General features: G+C 37.0%; 1 protein-coding gene and 1 long non-coding RNA gene across 2 annotated transcripts; one reads left to right on the forward strand and one right to left on the reverse strand.

Annotated features, from left to right (window-relative positions):
• Positions 1 to 11037: 11037 nt before the first annotated feature.
• On the reverse strand, positions 11038 to 13864 carry LOC113330667 (40S ribosomal protein S6-like). Its single transcript, XM_026577496.1, has 6 exons — positions 13748 to 13864; positions 13577 to 13641; positions 12393 to 12450; positions 12193 to 12301; positions 11564 to 11836; positions 11038 to 11451 (listed from the first exon to the last, which is right to left on the reverse strand). The coding sequence occupies exons 1-6, from the start codon at positions 13751 to 13753 to the stop codon at positions 11213 to 11215; spliced, it is 750 nt and encodes a 249-aa protein (XP_026433281.1). The 5' UTR covers positions 13754 to 13864; the 3' UTR covers positions 11038 to 11212.
• Positions 13865 to 15047: 1183 nt separating this feature from the next.
• On the forward strand, positions 15048 to 16188 carry LOC113330455. Its single transcript, XR_003350302.1, has 3 exons — positions 15048 to 15136; positions 15492 to 15536; positions 16080 to 16188. It is a non-coding gene; the product is annotated as an uncharacterized LOC113330455 (long non-coding RNA).
• The last annotated feature ends 5741 nt before the right edge of the window (positions 16189 to 21929 follow it).

Below are 21929 nucleotides of genomic sequence, written 5' to 3' on the forward strand. Positions count from 1 at the left end.
AAAAGTTTAGCATGTATAATATCGGTAGTGGTGACATAGATACCTCTAAAACTGGATTATAAAACGCTTAGGACAATTCCTTATTTCCACGCCAATACCAGACCATCACTTCTCCTAATAGTAGGTATATTGAAGGTGTTAGGGAAACTCATATTTCTTATTTTTCTAACAGCAGTATCCTTTTTCATTTTAGACTTGGAAAGGAAAACAATATCGGGGGTAATGTTTTTGATTTGGAGACATAGTTCCATGTTAGCAATTTTTTTCCTAAAACCACGCATATTGACATTATTAACAGGATAAATATAGTGAGAAAAAAAAGACAAATTATCATAAACAACGGAAGGAGATGGGGAGGTGGATTTACCTGACTTGAGAAACTAGAACCACTATTATGAAGAGAATTGGATTTGTCCCCACCCAACAAAGAGACTTTACCACCATTCAGATCCAGATTGGCAGCCGCATGAGAAGATTTATTGCAGAAATCATTATTAACTTGAGAATTACTAGCAGGTTCATTAAATCTCTCATAGGGGTTGACCATGTTATGGGTATTGAAAGCACACTTAAGTTGATTACCAGGTGGAAGGATTCCCGAATTAGAGATGGGGGCCATAAAGAGTTGTACAATATGGTTCCGTAGGGTGATTTGTTTCTGATGGGATAACCATTATGCTAGCAAGATTTGGTTTCAACAGAGTTCATTTATGAAGAACTAGAACCACTATTAGAATGAGAATTGTATTTGTTCCCACCTAACAAAGAGCATTGAACATCATTCACATCAAGATTGGCGGCCGCATGACAAGAATTATTGCAGACATCATTGTTAACCGGAAAATTATCGGCACGTTCATTAACACTCCCACAGAGGTGTTAGAAAAAAAAACAGGTTTTGAAAAGCATGGACCATGACTTGATCCCCAGACCTATTGCCCAATAGTTATTTTTTCATTTGAATAGATAAAACAATAGTACCACATATACTAAAATCTTAGGAGTTTTAGACTTAAATACCATGGGTTTTGCCTAAATGGCATGTCCCTGTGGGTCTACACACTTTTGTGTGAGGGAGAAGACCTAGACTAGGGCAAGGTTGCCTTTCCCGTACACGCGGTACTTTGCACAGAAGCACGCACGCCGTCGGGCGGGCCGGGTGTGGGTTCATTAGATCCTATCCTTTTGCTGAAATTTTTCGTTCGTGCTTTCCACACATGTAGAAGAATCTATTAGCCTTTGTTTGTACATGTTTGTCACACACATGAAGAATCTCACTCTGTTTTATGTCTGACAGACGTGCTTTGAATGACAAAAGCAAAATTCCTTATCACTGCTTTTCTTTTCAGCTTTTGTCAGAAGTCGGAAAATGTTTTTGACTGTTGCTTTTCTTTTCAACTTTTGTCAGAAGTCAGAAAATGTTTTTGACTGTTGCTTTTCTTTTCAGCCTTTGTCAGAAGTCAGAAAATGTTTTTTACACACGTGGGAATCTTTATTTGTTAGTAATGAGTCATTTTTATTTTTGGGGTCTCTATATAAGAACTGATTCATCTCATTTTGAGAGAAAAAAACAGAAACAAAATCACTTCTTCTCTTAAATTTTTTATGCTACTATTTTTTTTCACTGTAACCATTTTTCATTTCTTCATACATCTCTGCCAAGCTCTTAGAGTACTTTCTTTGTATGCTACATTGAAGAGTACTATCAGTAGTTGTATCCTGGAGGTGACTCGCCAACTGCTATAGCATCTCTTTACAAGAGGAGTAGCAGGCGATATTTCCTTTAGGTCAGCGTATTTCGTACGTGCCTCTACTAGTTCCTGCTATCATTATCAGTGCATCTCCCGGAACATCAATCAAGCGTCCATTTGAGCTAAGTATTTTTTCACTCAGTTAATTACGATTGTTATTACTATCTCCAACAATCTAAAGGAAATATCTTTCTTTACTAAATTTTTTCTGTAACAACATGGGAAAAAGTACTATAGACAAACCTGCAAAGTTTAGTGGAAAAGACTTTAAACGATGACAGTCAAAAATGCTATTTCTCTTAAAAGACCAAAGGTTAGATGAAGTTTCTTTGGAAAAACCCTCAAGAAGGCTTCATGACCGTGGTTATGAAGATAGACTGGATATGTGGACTAAGAAGAATTAGATGTGCAAAAATCATATACTTAACTGCCTGGATGATTCCTTATATGATTTTTACAATGCAAAAGAGAACTTTACTGCTTTTGATTTATGGGAAGCCATGGAAGAAAAATATCTTGCCGAGGCTGCTGGAATCAAGAAGTTCTTGGTGGCTAGGTTCCTTGAATAAAAGATGAATGATGAAAATCTTGTAGTTGATCAATTCATGGAACTTCAGCTAATCATCAACGAAATTCTTGCTGAAGGCATGATTATTGATGAAGCTTTCCAAGTATCTGCAGTGATTAAAAAACTTCCACCTTCATGGACCGAGTACAAGAGGAGGCTGCGACACAAGACTCGTGAAATCACTATGATAGAGCTGGGGAAAAAGATTCAAGTTGAGGAACTACTGTGCTGCAAGGACAAGAAACTGCTGTTGAGCAAAGACATGTCCAACAAAGATCATATCCTAAATGATAATGCTGCAACAAAGAAATAACATGATGGAAAATCTAAATCCAGCAAAAATTGTAACAAACATAACAAACTTCGTAACTCCAAAGGTAACCATCTTAAACCAAAGGGTGGTGTCTCTAAAAACACCATCAAAGGTGACTGCTATAACTTTGGTAAACCCGGTCATATTTCCAAAGACTGTGGGGCGCCTAAAAAGACCAAAAATGATCCAAAACAGAAAAATAAGGCAAACATAGTAGATGATTATGGATATTTTACTGGCATGGTGTGTGAAGTCAACCTTGTCTATAATGTGACCAATGTGAGAGACTGGTGGTTAGATTCTGGAGCCACCGGGCATGTCTGCAAGTTCAGAAATGCTTTCTCCTCCTTTGACAAAGTAGGAGACGATGAGAAATTGTTTATGGTGAACTCTTCCACCGCGAAAGTGGTGGGAAAAGGCAAGGTTGAATTGAAGCTCACTTCAGGAAAAACTCTCGCATTTAATGACGTGTATCATGTCCCGGACTAATGCAAGAATCTTATCTCAGAAGCCATTTTACTTGGGAAAGGTTTTAAATTTGTAGCTGAGTCTAACAAAGTTGTAATCTCTAAAGGTGGTGACTTCGTAGGAAAAGGTTATGTCACTGAAAACATGATTAAGCTTAGTGTACTCTCTTTAAACATGAATGTTAATGCATCTTCTTCTGCTTATGTTTGTGACTCCTCACATGTTTGGCATGATAGACTAGGACATGTTAATTTCAAATCCATCGAAAGACTTGCTACTTTAGGTTGCATTCCTAAAATAAACTTTGAGAGAGGTAATAAATGTGAAATTTGTGTTGAATCTAAATATGCAAGAAAACCTTTTAACAAAAAGGTTGAACATAGTACAACTCCCTTAGAACTAACTCGGATTTAGGATATTTGAAATCAACGCCAACTAGAGGTGGTAAAAAATGGTACATCACTTTTATCGATGATTACTCACGATACTGTCAGGTTTATCTTCTTAGAAGTAAAGATGAAGCTTTAGACGCTTTCAAAATATATAAACTTGAAATAGAAAACCAAAAGGGCGTTACAATTAAAACTCTTAGATCAGACCATGGAGGTGAGTATGTAATACCTATAGGAGATTTCTGTAAACTTAATGGCATCATCCATGAAACTACCGCACCCTCTTCACCTGAGTCTAATGGAATGGCTGAAAGAAAAAGCCGAACACTCATAGATATGGTGAACGCTATGTTAGCTAATTCAGGGTTACCTTCGAAACTGTGGAGGGAAGCAATTCTCTCTGCTTGTTATATCTTGAACCGAGTTCCATTTAAGAAACTGACAAAACTCCATATGATTTATGGAAAGGTAGACAATCTTCTTATGCATATTTTAAAGTATGGGGTGTTTGGCCAAGGTGGCAATTACTCGTTCCAAGAAAACCAAAATAAGACCTAAAACTTTGGATTGTGTATTCTTAGGCTATCCTGAGCACACTAGTGCTTATAGGTTCATGGTTATTGGTCTGAACACCGTAATGGAATCTAGAGATGTATTGTTTTTTTAACATATTTTTCCTTTAGAGTCTGGACCTCGCAAAAGGGTCCACGATGACCTCACAGATGTTCCTTCAACTAGTCAACCCCCGTCTCTAGATGTTGAGACCGAACCTAGAAGAAGTAAGAGAAAAGTTTCAGTCCAGATTTTGTGACTCTAACTGTAGAGTCTGAACCACAAACCTATAAGGAAGCTTTGACTTCTCCGGAAGCTTCCTTCTGGGAAGAATCTTCGATTAATGAGTGGGATTCCATTCAACAAAACGAAACTTGGGAGCTTGTAGACTCACCTCCTGGTAGTAACTCCATAGGTTGCATGTAATACTAGAACTTTTTTATCAACGTATATATAATTAGTTTTAAATGCAAAAGAGGCCCTTAGTGAATCCAGTATTGTACTTAGCATTATCCTAAGTGATTTTGGAATTTAGGTCTTTGACCTCTTCTTTCTCCCACTTACTGATCGTTTGGAAAGTTGAATGAAGTATTAAAGAATTAAAATCCTAAGAAACTAGCCGCCGCACTTAGCATACGAGATCGATAGATTTTGGGTAAAACGAACGGAATAGTGATTTGGCAGAGGTAAATGTTCAACTGATTATTTCTTTTTCCAAGATTGTAGTCAAGTTTTAGATATTTATGAGATGGTTCTTTCTTTTTATTTAATATAGGGAAGGATCAGCGAAAGCTATATTTCTACATAAGAGGAGAATCAAGCTTCTACTGGTTTGAAGGCAAGTTTTCTGGATCTCTTAGAGCGTCCACAGTGGTGCGAGTATAACCAAAGACCAAAGACTAAAAAAAAAGACCAAATTTGGGTTTAGTCCGTCATGTGGCGTAGTGGGAAAAGAGTATATTTGGTCGCGTGTTGATAAACATTACGCCTGGGATCAGGCGTTGGTAAAGATAACGCCGGAATGGGGCGTTGGTAAAGATAACGCGCGAGTGGGGCGTTGGTATAGTATACGCTTCAGAAACAAAAAAAAAAAAAAAATGGGGCGGAGGTATAAAGCCCGCCCCATGTAAGTTTTGAAAATTTGTGAAAGTGGGGCGTTAAGTATATCAACGCCCCGTTTCATGCGTACATTATATTAATGCCCCATCGGGCGTACATTATATCAACGCCCCGTTTCAGGCGTACATTATATCAACGCCCCGTTTCATGCGTACATTATATCAACGTCCGATGAATGGCGGAGATTATATCAACGCCCGATGTGTAGCGGAGATTATATCAACGCCCGACTATATTTGGATTTGGTCCTGATCGCAGATCAAATTTGGTCTGGATTTTACTCTTTGATCAAATTTTGATCAATGGTCCGTCCCACTACGCCAGCCCACTCGACTGAAAATTTGGGTTTACTCGTCCATTGCAGTTGCTCTTAGTCTCGGATAGATGTAAAAGTGACGACCAAATATCTCATAAACTCTGCATCATGCTTGAGTTTCTTTTCCCTGCTCTCTTAATTGTTCTAATCATTTTTTCTTTAAATGTCATGGTTGTTCAAGGAGTGATTCACGTAGCTACTGTATGTATGACACGGTGAATATAGCGGCATGAGAACTAGATAGTAAAATTGATATAGTATTTAGTCTCTGATTAGTGATTAGTCCGATATATTAATATTGATGTGGAACCCTTGTGATTCATCTGATGCTTATCCATTCAACTTGGTTATAAAATTTCAATTAAGCTAGCTGTATAGTCAATGCCAGTGGTAAATTGTTTGTTTTCTAGGACGATGCCCTGCTCATGGTGTTAGTGTTAAAGGTGTTAGTGGTAGTGGGTATAGGACGGTGTCCCTGTGTGATTATTATCAGCTAAATACTGAATCCCTATGTATCTTGATATTTACACCAAATGCCTAATTAGTGGGCACTAGTAAAGCACTAGTCTGTTAGTGGGGTTTAAATGAACTTTAATGAGGTTAGACAAATATTACCTGTTCTTAGAGATGGAGAAGTAATATCAGTTTAACAGCTTCAGGACAATGAGCTAGTTGAGATATCTTTTTTTAGCGTAACTGGTAGTATCTAGGATAAGCCTTACTGCAAGGAGGAGCACTACATTTCATTGCTAGCTAGTAGAGACTTTGTATGGCAGGATGTAAGTATTTTTTTTTAGCTTTTCACTTGGTCACAAGTTTTGTTATTATTGAGCAGTAATGAGTTCGCAAGTGATGATTGTAACCGTGTTGTGAGACCAGTTATGGGTGGTTTTGGATAGGCCACTAAAGGCAGCAAGTTAAACCTCATTCCTAAGGATAAGAGGGATTCAGAGTGGATGCGTTCCATGTACAACTATATATGTGCTAAGAACACAACCATATATATACCGGTATAATATGTGAGTTAGTCGTTGCGGATATGTCCCGGACGAGGTACTTTATGTTTGTTAGACGTTGCGGATGTGACCCAGACGTAGTTAATATGATTGCGGATAGGTTCCGGTATCGCATTGTCGTATAGGACTTTACTAGAAATGAGTTCTTTAGTATTGCAGTATATGAGTTCTTTAGTGTTACACTGTAAAGATTTCTAAACGGGAAGACTGTAGGTTCTTTAAGAAGTGACTGCTTAAATTGTAATTTATGTAAATTTTTATAGTGACTTTCTGGTTTACGATATATTTACCATTTTTATATGTCTCTGTGACTCGGCGATCAAGTGAACTTGCTTGGAGTTTAACTCCTGTTGATTATTTTTCAAGTGTTGTTAGGAACCAAGAAAGAGTTTGATTGATTCTAGTATCGGTGGATATTCAGAAGATATCTAACTAAGGGTGGAAATCTACACTTCTTCTTTTCCGTTATTTAGTTGTGAGGCAGTGGGGATATTGCTTTTGGGTAGACTTCATCATTTGTTTATTTATTTTTTTCCTTTGCTAGTTCCTATTTAAGGTGGATTATATTATTGAAGTCAAGTACACCATTTTTATTTGACATCGTTATTTTTCGTTTAGAAATAAAATTCCCTTCTGCATATTCAGTTGTAATGGAACCGTGTTCCTAGTTTTCTGTGGGTTATGTACCTTGTTGCAGGAAATTAACGGCATATTCTCTATTTAATCATCGACCGGGGTTATATGGAAAGTAGGGTTGTTACATTGCAAATGTATCTTCAAAAGGAAGCTTAGAACATATGGAACTATAGAAAAATACAACGCTAGATTGGTAGCTAAAGGATATAAACAACAGGAAGGATTAGATTTCTTTGATACTTATTCACCGGTCACAAGAATCACTTCTATTAGGATGCTGATTGTTATTGCTTCTATTTATGATTTGCATATACATCAGATGGATGTTAAAACTGCATTTTTATATGGTGAATTGAATGAAGAAATTTATATGGACCAACCTGAAGGTTTTGTTTTGAAAGGTTGTGAAGACATAGTATGCAAATTGAACAAATCTCTTTATGGTTTAAAACAAGCACCTAAACAGTGGCATGAAAAATTTGATCATGTAATGATATCTAATGGCTTCAAGGTTAATGAATCTGATAAACGTGTTTACATTAAATCTGTGGATGATTTTCAAGTTATTGTGTGCCTGTATGTTGATGATATGCTCATATTAGGAAGTAACCTTGACATTATTAATACCACTAATAGCATGCTTAACGAAAACTTTTACATGAAAGACTTAGGCCCTGCTGATGTAATCTTAGGGATGAAAATCAGAAAGACGTTTGATGGATATAGTCTTAGTCAATCTCATTATGCTGAAACTGTACTTAAGAGATTTAATCATGAAAATGCTAAACCTGTATCTACTCCTTATGATCCCAACTGTAACTTGAAAAAGAACAAGGGTGAGGGAATTTCTCAACTTGAGTATTCTCGTATTATTGGTAGTCTTATGTATTTGATGAACTGTACAAGACCTGATATTTCCTACAGTGTGAGTAGATTATGCAGGTACACTTACAACCCTGGGCGGGATCATTGGAATGCTATCTACAGATTTCTATGCTACCTGAGAGGCACTTCAAACTATTGCTTAAGTTTTGGAAAGTATCCTGCTGTGCTGGAAGGGTATTATGATGCTAACTGGATATCAGACTCAGATGAGTGCAAATCCACTAGTGGGTACATCTTCATAATTAGAGATGCGTTTGTATCATAGAAGTCTTCCAAAAAGACATGTATAGATCGATCCACTATGGATTCTGAGTTTATAGCCTTGGAGAAAGCTGGAGATGAAGTTGAATGGATGCAAGGTTTCCTGGGAGGAATTCCACTCTGTCCCAAGCATGTGTCTTCGATCGCAATCCACTGTAACAGTCAAGCTACTATTGGTTGCGCAAGGAATATTGTATATAACGGAAAGTCTATACATCTACAAAGAAGACACAAGACAGTGAAACAACTACTCTCTACTGGTATCATCTCTATAGACTTTGTGATGTCTAAAGAGAATATTGCATATCCTTTGACGAAAGGGTTATCTATAGAGGTAGTTAGATCCACATCGAGGGATATGGGACTTAAGCTCATCGAATAAGTCACCATGAAGGATGCTCAACCTTGTGAATGGAGCTCCAAGATTAAGGTTCGATACTAATTTATGGTGATATCGAGAAAGCACTATATTTGTCCCTCCATATGATGTAAATGTGCGATAGTGCTACCTGCATGAGTTAGGATGATCTGTTGAGATCTTAATGAGTTGCATGGCTTTGTTTAAAGCGAGGTGTGGAAGGACACTCTTAATGAACTCACCTATGTGAGTGTTGGAAGTGGGGCCGCTTCCTATGAGAATTTGAGCTTATTCTCTAGAGACATTCATTAAGTCCGGGATTTAGCCCACGGCCAAAACACAACGGCAAGAGCTTGGCAGCTTTCTTTTGTAAACATCAAGTGTGGTTGTTATTTCTGAATTGCATTAACTGTTGGCGGTTCAAGATATTGTGTTCAACGTTATAATAGGCAGTTCTGATAACCTCTCACTAAGTTAAGGTTCAATCTCTTGGGACACCTTAGCCTAATTTTGATGTATTCTGTTTTCTCGTGTTTTATCGATATGTTTTATCATTCATGTGGGGGATTGTTAGAAAAAATGGGTTTTGAAAAGCATGGACCATGACTTGATCCCTGGACCTATTGCTCACTAGTTGTTTTTTCATTTGAATAGATAAAACAATAGTCCCACATAGACTAAAATCTTAAGAGTTTTAGGCGTAAATACCATGGGTTTTTCCTAAAGGGCATGGCCTTTTGGATCTACACACTTTTGTGTGAGGGAGAAGACCTAGACTAGGGCAAGGTTTCCTTTCCCGTAAGCGCGGTGCTTCGCACAGAAGCACGCACGCCGTCGGTCGGGCGGGCCGGGCTCGGGTGTGGGTTCATTAAATCCTATTTTTTTACTGAAATTTTTTGTTCGTGCTTTCCACACATGTAGAAGAATCTATTAGTCTTTGTTTGTACGTGTTTGTCACATGCATGAAGAATCTCACGTTGTTTTATGCCCGACACGCGTGCTTTGACAGACAAAAGCAAAAGTCCTTATCACTGCTTTTCTTTTCAACTTTTGTCAGAAGTCAGAAAATGTTTCTGACTGTTGCTTTTCTTTTCAGCTTTTGTCAGAAGTCATAAAATATTTTTTACACGCGTGGGAATCTTTCTTTGTTAATAACGAGTCAATTTTTTTTTTTTTTTTGGTCTCTATATAAGAACTAATTCATCTCATTTTGAGAGAAAAAAATAGAAACAAATTCACTTCCTCTCTTAAGATTTCAATGCCATTTTTCATTTCTTCGTACATCTCTGCCAAGTTCTTAGAGTACTTTCTTTGTATGCTACATTGAGGAGTACTATCAGTAGTTGTATCCTGGAGGTGACTCGCCAACTGCTATAGCATCTCTCTACAAGAGGAGTAGCATGCGATGTTTCCTTTAGGTCAGCGTATCTCATACGTGCGTGCCTCTACTAGTTCCTGTTACTATTATCACTGCATCTCCCGGAATATCAATCAAGCGTCAGTTTGAACTAAGTATTTTTTTTCTCTCAGTTAATTAAGATTGTTGTTACTATCTCCAACAAGAGGTTGCCCAAGCCATGTGTAATGAAAGCACAATTGAGTTGATTACCAGGTGGAAGGGTTCCCAAATTAATGATGGGGGACACAAAGAGTTGTAATCTGGTTTAATATGGTGCGCTGATTTACTTCTGATGGGATGACCACTATGCTAGGAAGTAGGAAGAGTTGATTTAGCTGATTTACTTCTTTTCCTCAGCTCACCTCTAGGTTTAAGTTTACGTTTGAGATCTGTGAGAGCATTGTGCTCAGTTGCAAGAGAGAACTTTTTTTCTAGAGATAGCAGGTGACTGAGTTGAAACAGCAGTATTTTTGAATCGTCTGGATGAGTTCATCGTTCGGATTTGAGTTTATGGAAAGAATTCAGTTGCGGATTTATCTTGGTTCAACACTTGTGATGTTGGAGTTCATGGAAAGAATCCAGTTGCAGATTTATCTTGGCTCGACACTTGCTTATGAATGATTGGCAAACCATTCTCCACCAAAGTATTGAACATCATAGATCTTCAGGGTTTTGGATCCATCGACAAATGGTCCCATATTGAACATTTTCATTAAATTTTCTTCTTCATTATTTTCAAGACTTTGCTCAACCACAATCTTTTCCTTCCCCATTAGGAGCAACATTAACACTTTCTTATGAGTATCCATAACTAAGTCAGCATGAGTAGCATCTTGGATGATAATAGCTACATCCAGTGCTGACTCTGCAGAAACCACCTGAGGTTGTGGAGGCAACCATTTAGATACTTTAGGTCTGTTTAGAGGACAAAAGAAACCCCATCACCCTAGTCTGTTTTATATATTATGCACAGAAAACTGAAAAGGAAAACTACCAACAGTCATTTAAGCAACAAAAACTAACAGATAATACTGTCAAAGGTATGGAAAGCATGCATAAAAAGATTCAAGTCTGATCAAGGAACAAAGCAGCAAACAAAACTTAACTCAAAACTGATTAAACAGAGTATCTAATACCAAATCTCAGTAGCATAATAAACCTAGACATAAAGACACGAACTACGCAGCAACTGAGGGCTTGGTAGCAGCTGAGAGTCTTGACCTCTTCTTTGCCAAGCTCTCACTACGCCTGTCTCTCTGCTCCTTCAACCTGGAAGCAAGCAATTTTTGATAATCTGCAGCCTCAGACTTTGCTTTGGCAATTCTCTTCTTTTTCTCAGCAATTCGGCCTCTCTTTCTCTGCAACGTCAGGGGTGTAACCAATCTCTGGACCTTTGGTGCTTTGCTTGTTTGTTTACCTGAAAAGTATCAAAATTCTCGTCCTTATGAGTTCTAAGACTTCAATCCGTGATTATAAAGTTTACAACCCACACTCCGCAAATAATGTATGTCACTGAAAAAAACACAAACCTTTTTTGTTGGTAAAGGAGCGACGGTAGGTGTTAACATACTTTGTAACATCATCATCCTTCGACAAATTAAAAAGCTTCCTGATCTTAGAAGCCCTCTTGGGACCTCTCATCCTGGGCTTCTCGGTATCAGTCAATCCAGGCAAGTCTTTCTCACCCTTCTTCACAATGACCAAGTTCAGCACTGACAGGTCTTGGCTCACAATACACCCACGGACTGACTTCCTTCTCCTCTCACCGTTACGTCTTCCGTGTCCACGGAAGCAAGGAGTGCCTGACAAACCCAAACAAAAGATCAATCAACAAATATTCAAAAATACTAACCTACCTCCAAAACAATTCCACATAGCAAGAGGCTACTTTACCATGTTTTACCAAAAAGTATCTAGAAATCAAAAATATTTGCAGATAGCCTAGCTAAGTCTGTTCTGAAGTTACCTAACCTTACAATCAACTACACGAATACAGATTTTATAAAAAAAACAAATGAACTAGACAAAATTCACAGAACTTTCAAGTCGTAATTCAAATCTCTAGTAATACAAGTCTTTCTTTTACCCCAAAAAAAAAAAAGAAAAAAAAAGTAATAATCCTGAAAACAAATGAGGCATAAATTAAGCAACCATTCACCTCTGTGCAACAAGAGGCGAACACGCCCAGGGGTGAGGACTCCCTGCTTCATTGGGAATCCTTGTTTGTCACATCCTCCCATAATCTTGAAGACGTAACCCTTGAACTCCTGTAGCACAAACAATCAAAAGTTTCATTCCAAAACTACACAGACCTACATTCATTAAGTTAGTATCTCAAAGAATGCATTAGAAACTCACATCGCCCAAAGCATCTCCAGTGACTTCCTGTGAAATTCTCTTATCGTAGAAAGCACGCCTGCAAAAACCAAAACATCAAAACCCAAACAACACACAAAGCAGTTAAAAATGTAAATAAGCCCAATGGAATACAATAATGCTACTTGAACAAACAGCTGAATAACAGCTGATTCCAACATGGCGGATACAACTATAATTTTCCCTTCATCCACATCATAAAATAAAAACCTTCAATAATACTCCCTCCGTCCCACCATTAAGTGACCTATTTGGTTTTTAATTTTCTCCCATCATTAAGTGACCTATATCACTAAACAAGGAGATATTTCTAAAATTACCCTTTTAATTGATTATAAGAAATATAAGAAATATGCATAATTTGATAGGCATGTTTATATTCGTTACGTAGGTGTTTTAAAATGCTTTTCAATGGTATAAAGTTTGCGAACATCCGTGGTGTAGTTTGAGAGATAAATCATTTCAAAATTTCGTTAATTATTATCCATAAGGATATAATTATAAAAAATGCTTAAAAATCTCTTTTTCCTTGCTTGTCTTAAAATTTGTGCAAACTTCAAGTAGGTCACTTAATAGTGGGACGGAGGGAGTAATAAGAAGAGGGGTCTCTCTTTTATCTCTTCACTCTTTCTTACTCAAAAATGATTTCAAACAGTACATATCATAATCTTATTTCAAACAGTACATATAATAATCTCCTCAATTCTATTAGAGTTTCATTATCTCAACATATTGAATTTCTGAATCAAATTTGTATTTAGTTGATGAAATCACAAAAAAACCCTAGAATTAAATTGGGATTGGATTGGTAACCTAGGTCAAATAAGCTAGACATAAGAAGTTTATAGAATACCATTGTTGAAGGTTTACGAGGAAGACGTTGGGTTCTTGAAAAATTTAGAAATCAGTAAGAAAATGAATGGAACATGAAAGAAAAATATTTAAGAGATGAACGATAAATCTAAAGTGGAACCATTGTTAACAGACTTTCTAGTCTTGGAATACATTGGTTGAGAAGTTCTAACCATTTTCTATTTTCAATCAAAAATAACATGACTGAAATGGTTTTCAACAGATCAGAGACAAAACGGTAAAAGAGGAATGGAGTATGGAAAAACTCATGACGAACTTTCACAAACAGTATACTAAATGGATCTAAGACTTACAACTTCTGGTCGTCATCAATTTCGAGCTTCTTTTGGCATCCTGTGGTAGGGTTTGCGATATTGAACTACAATCCAAACCAAATCAAAAATCAGAAGAAAGGAAATCAAAAATACATATGAACTAATCAACATAAGAAGAAACGACATAGAGAGTGGCGGAGAGTTTCAAACCTTCATGATTCCTGCGTCTTCTGCTGCTGTGAAGTGAAGAGATGAAGAGAGAGAGTCTCTCACCTTAGGGTTCGGCTAAGATGTATTGCCAAACGCGGGTTTTATTTATCGACCCACAACCCGGTTAAACCACAATCCGGATGATTTTTGTTACCGTGTCTCTCGTTTTCTACCACGACTCACTCGATCTTTATCGTTTTCATTTTTTAGACGAAGGCCTTCAAAGAGGCTAAAAATCCCTCAACAGTCCGTGGAAAGTATCACCTCGATTATTTGTGTTTGCAAGGTCGAAATAAAGCGTCTTCAAGCAGCAAATCGTTTATAGTCCAAACAATTGGTTTTTTGAGTTTGCATGATGTGGAATACGAAGGTGCTCTATTCACTTGGTCAAATAACAGGTATGGAAATGCAAACATCTGTGAAAGAATTGATATAGCCTTAATCTCTTACCGGTGGATTCAAAACTTTCTAGATACTAAGGTATCACACTTACCTATTTTTTTAGATTCTAACTCGGAAAAAAAGGAAACTACAAAAGCCTTTCATGTGTATTAGATTTTGGTTATCCCACCCTACATTATCTTCAGTAGTTGTAGCGTCTTGGAGATTCAACTTGGATAGACATTCCAATACTAACCTTCACTCAAGCCTCAAACTCCTTTTGTCGAGATTAGCGCATTGGAACTTTGAGGTTTTTGGAAATATTCATAAGAATATAAAAAATCTTAATAATAAAATTAGAGTATTCATAAAGATGGTAATTTCTCCTCGAGTAGAGCTGGCAAACCAAGCCAAAACCCGCGGGTTAGCCCGTCCCGTCCCGTGAAAACCCGCACCCGTCCCGAATCGTAACTAAACAAGACGGGCGCGGGTTGTATAATTAGTGGCTTGTGAAGAAACGGGTTAACCCGGCCCGTACCGTGAAACCCGCGGGTTAACCCGGCTCATTCCCCACCACTAGGCCGCGTGTCACAGTAATGTAAGCCTGTTACGTACGTGTCACAATATCTTGTTTCCCTCATATAAAAAGTTAAAAACGAAGAAAGAAACCCTAACTCCCTAAGCCGCTGCCGCCTTCATTCTTCCTCTTCTTTTCTTCTTCCCTGCTGAGTCTTCTGAATCTGATGGCAGGTACGAATCACAGTCACAGAACAACAAATTGAAATCTAAAGATCAAAGTTTAAAGGCTAGCAGGTAACAACAACATACTTCAAAGTTTTACCCAAGATTTTTCTCTTCACTATTTCCAGATATCATTTTTTGTCTCTGAAATTTTCGTGTAACAGTACAAGAAGATCGATCTCATGTATTTAAAGGTTCACTGTAAAGGTTAACTTCAGATCTCGTGTTTGAATTTCGGATTTCATCTTCTTACAGTTACAATCAAAAGTAAGTTTTCTTTTCTTTTCTCGTAAATATCATCAAAATAAAACATGGGTTTTGGTAATCAATTGTTAATTTCTTAAATCTAACCCCTTTACTTTTTTTATTCATCCAGTCTACCGAGAATACTCATACCAGCAGATGAAATACTAGCCCTTTTTCCCCAATTCTAATTTTATTGTTGGTAATCTCTGCTGTAGTTTGCACATAGGATATTTAGATTCTTTAATTGGTAATTTTGGTTGTGTTTATCGATTTGTCCCCCACAATTTATCTGAATACTCTTGTCTCTCTGTCCTGCAACTTAATTACTGTTTAGTGATGAACAAAATCTCATCTGTAACCTTTCCATGGAACTCAGGGGGGACATCAAGCACCATCTTTGATTAAATGTACTGGGGAGAGAGTGAGTCCTTTTGCCTCCATGTGTTGTTATTGCTATCAGTTACTGCATCTTTTTCAGTTCAAGTTATTCTTCAATGTTGTGTTTAGCTGTATGATTTGGTTGGAATATTCGACTATATCAGTAGTGGAATTTGAGGTCTGAATTTCATTGACATTAGGTTTATATATGATGAACTATTAGGTACGAGACTGGTAGGTCAATTTGTTCTGTGATGTCTCTTTCTCTTAGAAATCAATGATACACCTGATGAAGATAGCTTTTACACAAACAACTCATACAAGTGACAAATTCTCAATAGATTGGTAGTCTATACTTTTTAGTCACCAACACAGCCAACAACATAAATAGCACCACCACCATCAGAGCATTATGCTTAGAAGAAGAATTGTATAAATACTTACAACAGATTTAGAATTTCTGAAATATGGTTAGGTTTCAATAGACAGTTGATTTTTTTTTCTTTTCTTTACATTGCCAGTTTTTCACGTTTCTGATTCTCTGAATGACTCTTTGACTTGTTCTTTGTGGCTCCATCCATTTCAGGATGTCAAGTGTACAAGAACAAGAGTTACCAGAACCAGACCATTACAACGATGTTATGAGTGGTGACGGTCAAGATGATGATGATGATGTTGAGATGCTAGATTCTGTGAATGAGGATCCAATTGTTGGTTGTGCACCTGCACAAGTTGCACGTGGAAAGAAAAATAGACTTAGATCCGAAGTTTGGGAATTTTTTAAACTCGTAAGTATAAGGATGGTACAACGAAGGGGGTGTGCAAGGCTTGTAATGTAGTATCTGTGTGATTGTGTCTGTGTTTCTTTAAGAAGACTAATTTGTTTAGTTTTGCAATTTTGAGTTTTTGAATTGATATACCAAATGAATTGGATGAATGTTAGATACTTAGGTTGTAGCTTGTAGGAAAGGAACTTTAGATGCCCTGAATGTGGAAGGAAATAGCCCAGAAATCGATTTCTGGCGAGTTGACTCAACAAAAACCAGGTAACCCGTGAGCACCCGTGAACCCGCGAGCTTTACCCGGGACGGGCACGGGTGGGATAAATGACCACCCGTGAAGAATTTCAACCCGCGAGCTCAGGCTTGTATTAACCCGTAACCCGCGGGTTGGTCACAAGCCAGACCCGTCCCGCCCGTTTGCCAGCTCTGTCCTCGAGCATAGAAAAGTTAAAGAAGCTTCAAGCTGAACTAGGAAAATGGTAGGAAATAAAAATGATTACTACCATCAGATTTCAAGGTATAAATTCTTTAGCGAATATGATCAAAACATTGAATATTTCCATGCGACCGCTTCTAATAGGAAAAGAATCAATTCAATCAATTTCCTTAGAGAACCATCAGGGCTATGGTTATCTGATAGTGACCAAATTTATTCCCGGCTTGTCAATCATTTATCCTAGATTTGTACTACTCAATTGAGAAAACATGATATTGATATCTCAAACATAATTGATCCTTGCGTCTCCGAAGAAGAAAACTCTTCCCTCTGTGAAATTCCTTCAAATGAAGAAATTTGTGATATTATTTCTAACACGAATCAATAGGGAACGCCAGGCCCGGATGGGTTCTAACCTGGGAAATTTTGGGCAATGGCATTACTTTAGCAATTCAAGATTTTTTGAAAACGCGGATTTTAAATCCTGAATTCCATCATTCTTTTATCACTCTAATTCCAAAAATTTCTACTCCTCAAACCACAATAAATTTCAGGCCCATTAGTTTGAGTAATGCTACTTACAAGTTAATCTGCAAGGTTCTATCTAACAGGCTAAAACCTATCCTAAGCAAAATTATATCCTCCAAGCAATCAGCGTTGATAGACATGTCAGAGGTAACATTATCATTGCCCATGAACTCCTTCACTCTGTGAGAATTTCAAAAGCCAAAAAGGGTTACCTTGCTCTAAAACTGGATCTCTCTAAAGCTTTCGATAGAGTTGAGTGTAATTTCATCAATAAAGCTCTCTTATTTTTTGGGTTTACCTCATCTTGGGTAAATCTAATCATGCAATGCATTTCAACTATGCCCTTTTCGATCCTCCTTAATGGTTCTCTAGGTCCGACTTTCAAAAAATCTAGGGGGATTAAGATAGGGTGACCCTCTATCCCCCTATATATTTCTAATCTGCATGGAAATTTTATCCAGACTTTTGGAGAAAGTTGTTGCTGAGAAATAGTTATCAGGGCTGAATATTAACAAGGACGCCTCGAATATCTCCCACTTGTTCTTTACAGATGACTGTTTTCTATTCGCAAGAGCAGATTTAGGAGAAGCAAAAAATTTACTAGACATTTTATCAACTTTCGGAGAAATAACGGGGCAAATGGTGAATCTAAAAAAATCGGGCATTTATTTTAGCCGCCACATACACCCGAGACATGGAAAAATAATTGCGAAAATCGTAAAAGTTCAGCTGATAAAATCTACTTCAGTCATACCTTACATACCAAATGTAAGTTTTAGCCTTACCAAAAGAGACTCTAGATCAATTAGACAGGATTCGGAGAATTTTTTGGTGGAATAAAGATGGGGAGAAAAGACAAGGCGGATTTATAAAAGCTTAGAAGGGTATTTGCAAGCCCATAACGCAAGGAGGATTAGGCATTAAAAACCCTCACCATTTTAACCTAGACCTTTTAACCAAACTGGCCAATACACTAATCTCTATACCAAATAAACATTGGGTCAAACTTCTAAAAGCAAAATACTTTCCAAACTCAAATCCACTAAAAACTTCTAGATCTTCTAATCTTTCTTGGATTTGGACTAGTATCCAAAAAGGGATGAATCTTATCAAGGGTGACTTCATGTGGCAGGTTAAAAATGGGGAGTCGGTAAAAATTTGGGAAGACAGATGGATCCCCAATGAAAATATAATTCAAAGACCGGCGGATAGAGGAGAACAAATTACAAAAATGGTTAAAGATATAATCACACCAGAAAATAGTTGAGATATATAAAAATTAGAAGAATATTTCAACCCTGGGATCAAAGAAAAAATAATCGCAATCTCAACTATAAGTGAAAAGGAAGATAAAATGAAGCGGAGACACCACTCTTCCGAAGCTTTTTAAGTGAAAAATATTTACAATTTTCTTAACAATCAAGACCAATACATTGACCCTATGGTTGGTTTTCCTTGGAAGAAATTATGAAAAAATTAAATCAATTCCAAGAATTAAATTATTCGTTTGGAAATTAGGGCAGCAGGCACTTCAAGTAGACTTGCTGCTCGTATGGAAAATATTTCTGGAGACTGACAGATGTGTAATGCCCAATTTCAAGAAAACGAACAACATTTATTCAGATTTTTTCCTTTTCCAAAAGCCATTGGTTTGGGGTTCCATTAAGATTTATTAACAACCCGACCTTATCCGACTTTATAGGCAATTGGGTCAAAAACTGGATAGGGGATCCTAACTATAATCAATTTTCAGGAAAAATCGCTACTGTTCTCTGGTTTTTGTGGAAACACAGATGCTCAGTTGTTTTCGAAGGAAAGGCCCCTAACCCCATAATGCTGATAGAGATGATAAACAAATATTTTCACTCAGCAATTCTTATACCAATCACGAGAAATATTTCAACTAGAAGCGGAGTTGTTTCAACCCCAAATTGAACTTCCTTAAACATTGATTATATAGTCTTCATAGATGCGGCTTTCAAGAAAGAAGATTTATCAATGGGTTTGCTTCTATCTTATACTCAGTGGATCAAGAAGAATTCATGCATATCGAAGCAAGCTCATATAAGGCCATGTCATGAATTCATACAGAATCAAAGGCTATGCTTAAAGCTATTTCGTGGTTAAAAAATAATATTCTATCCAGTATTTCAATTGTCACAGGTTGCAAAAGTATTTCCGATCTCATTAGCAACAAGCGTAAGGAAATTTCCTAGGGAGCAGAACATAATTAAAGAGGTTAAAGTGAATCAGGATACTCTTTCCCAAGCCAAGGTGAGATACATTTATAGAAAATTCAATTCGGCAGAGGATACTTTAGCTAAGGAAGCAAGAATCAAGAGACTCCAACATTTATATTTACACATTAGAGAATTTTTTTTTAGCAAATCGAGTATTTTATCTTATGATTTTGAGAAAAAGATGTTGTAAACCTTTTGTACTATATTACTTGATTTATAAAATTTTATCTTTTGATAAAAAAAAAAAGTCTGCAGAAGGTATATTGGAGGTTCAGACTCCCTTCAAAAAAAAAAGTACAAACCAATGCATGGAATGAAGTTAACGTATGTTCGTTGATCACCATCGATAATTCCATCAAAAAATTGATCAACCAAACTCTTTGCATCACTCTCAATGATAATATGAGGTAGCTTCTGCTTTATAGCTTTTTTCAAAACTGCCAAAATGGCCCTAGCTTCGGCTTCAACTGCTGAGGCCACATCAAAAACCAAAGCAACACAAAAATAGGCTTTATTTAAATGATCCATCATCACATACCATGCACCATTATCCAAGGAAACATTATCAAAAGCTCCATCAGGGTTACATTTAACTCAACCAACTAGACGAGGCATCCATTTGTCACAATACTTGATATTTATTCTGTTAAGAATATGAATTTTAGGTTTTCTGGATAGTAACATGGCTATGGCTCTATTGAGAACAGTTGAATGAGACTCTTTCTTATTGTTAAAAACCAAGTTATTTCTACTACTCTAGATATACCAAATAATAACAACAAACAAACACTGACTTTCCTCATGAAGTCTAGTACTAACATCCACAAGCTAGTAACAAAACCAATCAATAAAAGACATGTTCAGGAAAAGCGAAGTAATGATACTTAAGGGACAAAGATGCCAACCATGACTAGCGAAAGGGCACATGACAAGAGCATGCATAATAGACTCATGGAGATCCGAGCACCAAGAACACTCCACAGAGCCATAGGCATTCTAACATTAAGGACAACCCTAGCAGGAAGTGCATTCCTAACATCATTTCAAAAAAAATAATTGAATCCTATAAGGGTATATAATTCTCCAAATGCACTTCCAAAGACTATTACAAGGGAAGGGCCTAGATCCTCTTAACCACAAGTATGTAGATTTTGAAGAAAACCTGCTAATTTTTGAAAGATCCCAAAGCCCTCATATCTGGAATGTACAACCGGCTTAATGGAATGGTGATAATCTTGTTAACTGAAGCATTATAAAAATGGGTAGTAAGTCTACTAACATTCCAAATTCTCACTTCCTGGTTAACAAAGTAAACAACTTTCACACTAGGATCAGGGAGCACAAGGGGTTATGGGTATCAAATCTCATTTGGAATCCATCGATCACACCAAAAGTCAATAAACTGGCCATCTCCAACAACCCAGGAGATGAAAGGTGAAAAAGCGGGGTCTAACAACTACATCCAATATTTTGCTTAGTAACCTGTATGGACTAACTCCAATATACTTTCAAGAGAATCAATTAGACAGTCAGACTCAATCTTAAGAAAAGTATATCAAAGAGTTATATCTCAATTTCTTAATGTAATCAGCAAATCAAACAGATAGAAATCTGTGAGCCTGATTAATATAAGAAACAACTTGGACGATATGAAAAACCAATATCCAAGTGTCAATCAATTCAATCAACAACCAAAGATTGGATTCACAATTGATTGAACTTACACACAACCTGTGATATTTCAATTATATAAAAAATATAATACGGAAAAGAAATAACACAGACACCAGAAGTTTTGTTAACGGGGAAACCGCAAATGCAAAAAAAAAAACCCGGGACCTAGTCCAGATTTAAACACCACACTGTATTAAGCCGCTACAGACACTATCCTACTCCAAGTTAACTTCGTACTGGAATGTAGTCGAGCCTTAACCAATCTCACATTGATCAAGGTACATTCGCGTTCCTTGAGCCTCTAGAAACACTCCGGATTCTGAGCACTTGATTCCCTTAGTTGATCTCACCCACAACTAAGAGTTTCTACGACCCAAAGTCGAAGACTTGATAAACCAATCTGTCTCACACAAAAAAGTCTTTTGAATAGATAAATCTGTCTCCCCGCAGATGTACCTATGATTTTTGTTTCGTCTTTTGATAAATAAAGGTGAACATGAACCAATTGATATACCAGAGTTATATTCTCGAAGAACAACCTATAAATATCAATCACTTCATAATAATCTTAATTGTATGGTATCGAAACAAGATATTGTGGAATCACAAACGATGAGATGAAGATGTTTGTGACTACTTTTTATCTTACCTATCGGAGATTAAATCTAGAGAATATCTTGGATAATATAGTACTCAATCACGATAGAAAACAATAAGATCAGAACACGTAACTACAGAGAAAATAGTTGGGTCTGGCTTAACAATCCCAATGAAGT

The sequence above is a fragment of the Papaver somniferum genome, unplaced genomic scaffold (genome assembly GCF_003573695.1).
Source record: "Papaver somniferum cultivar HN1 unplaced genomic scaffold, ASM357369v1 unplaced-scaffold_118, whole genome shotgun sequence".
NCBI lineage: Eukaryota > Viridiplantae > Streptophyta > Magnoliopsida > Ranunculales > Papaveraceae > Papaver > Papaver somniferum.

Excerpts from the sequence above, each read along its gene's own strand:
- LOC113330667 (XM_026577496.1), bottom strand. Across the intron at positions 12,451-13,576 it reads ATTGATGACGACCAGAAGTT|GCGTGCTTTCTACGATAAGA; the intron begins GTAAGTCTTAGA and ends TGGTTTTTGCAG. Across the intron at positions 11,837-12,192 it reads TCGCCTCTTGTTGCACAGAG|GCACTCCTTGCTTCCGTGGA; the intron begins GTGAATGGTTGC and ends TGGGTTTGTCAG.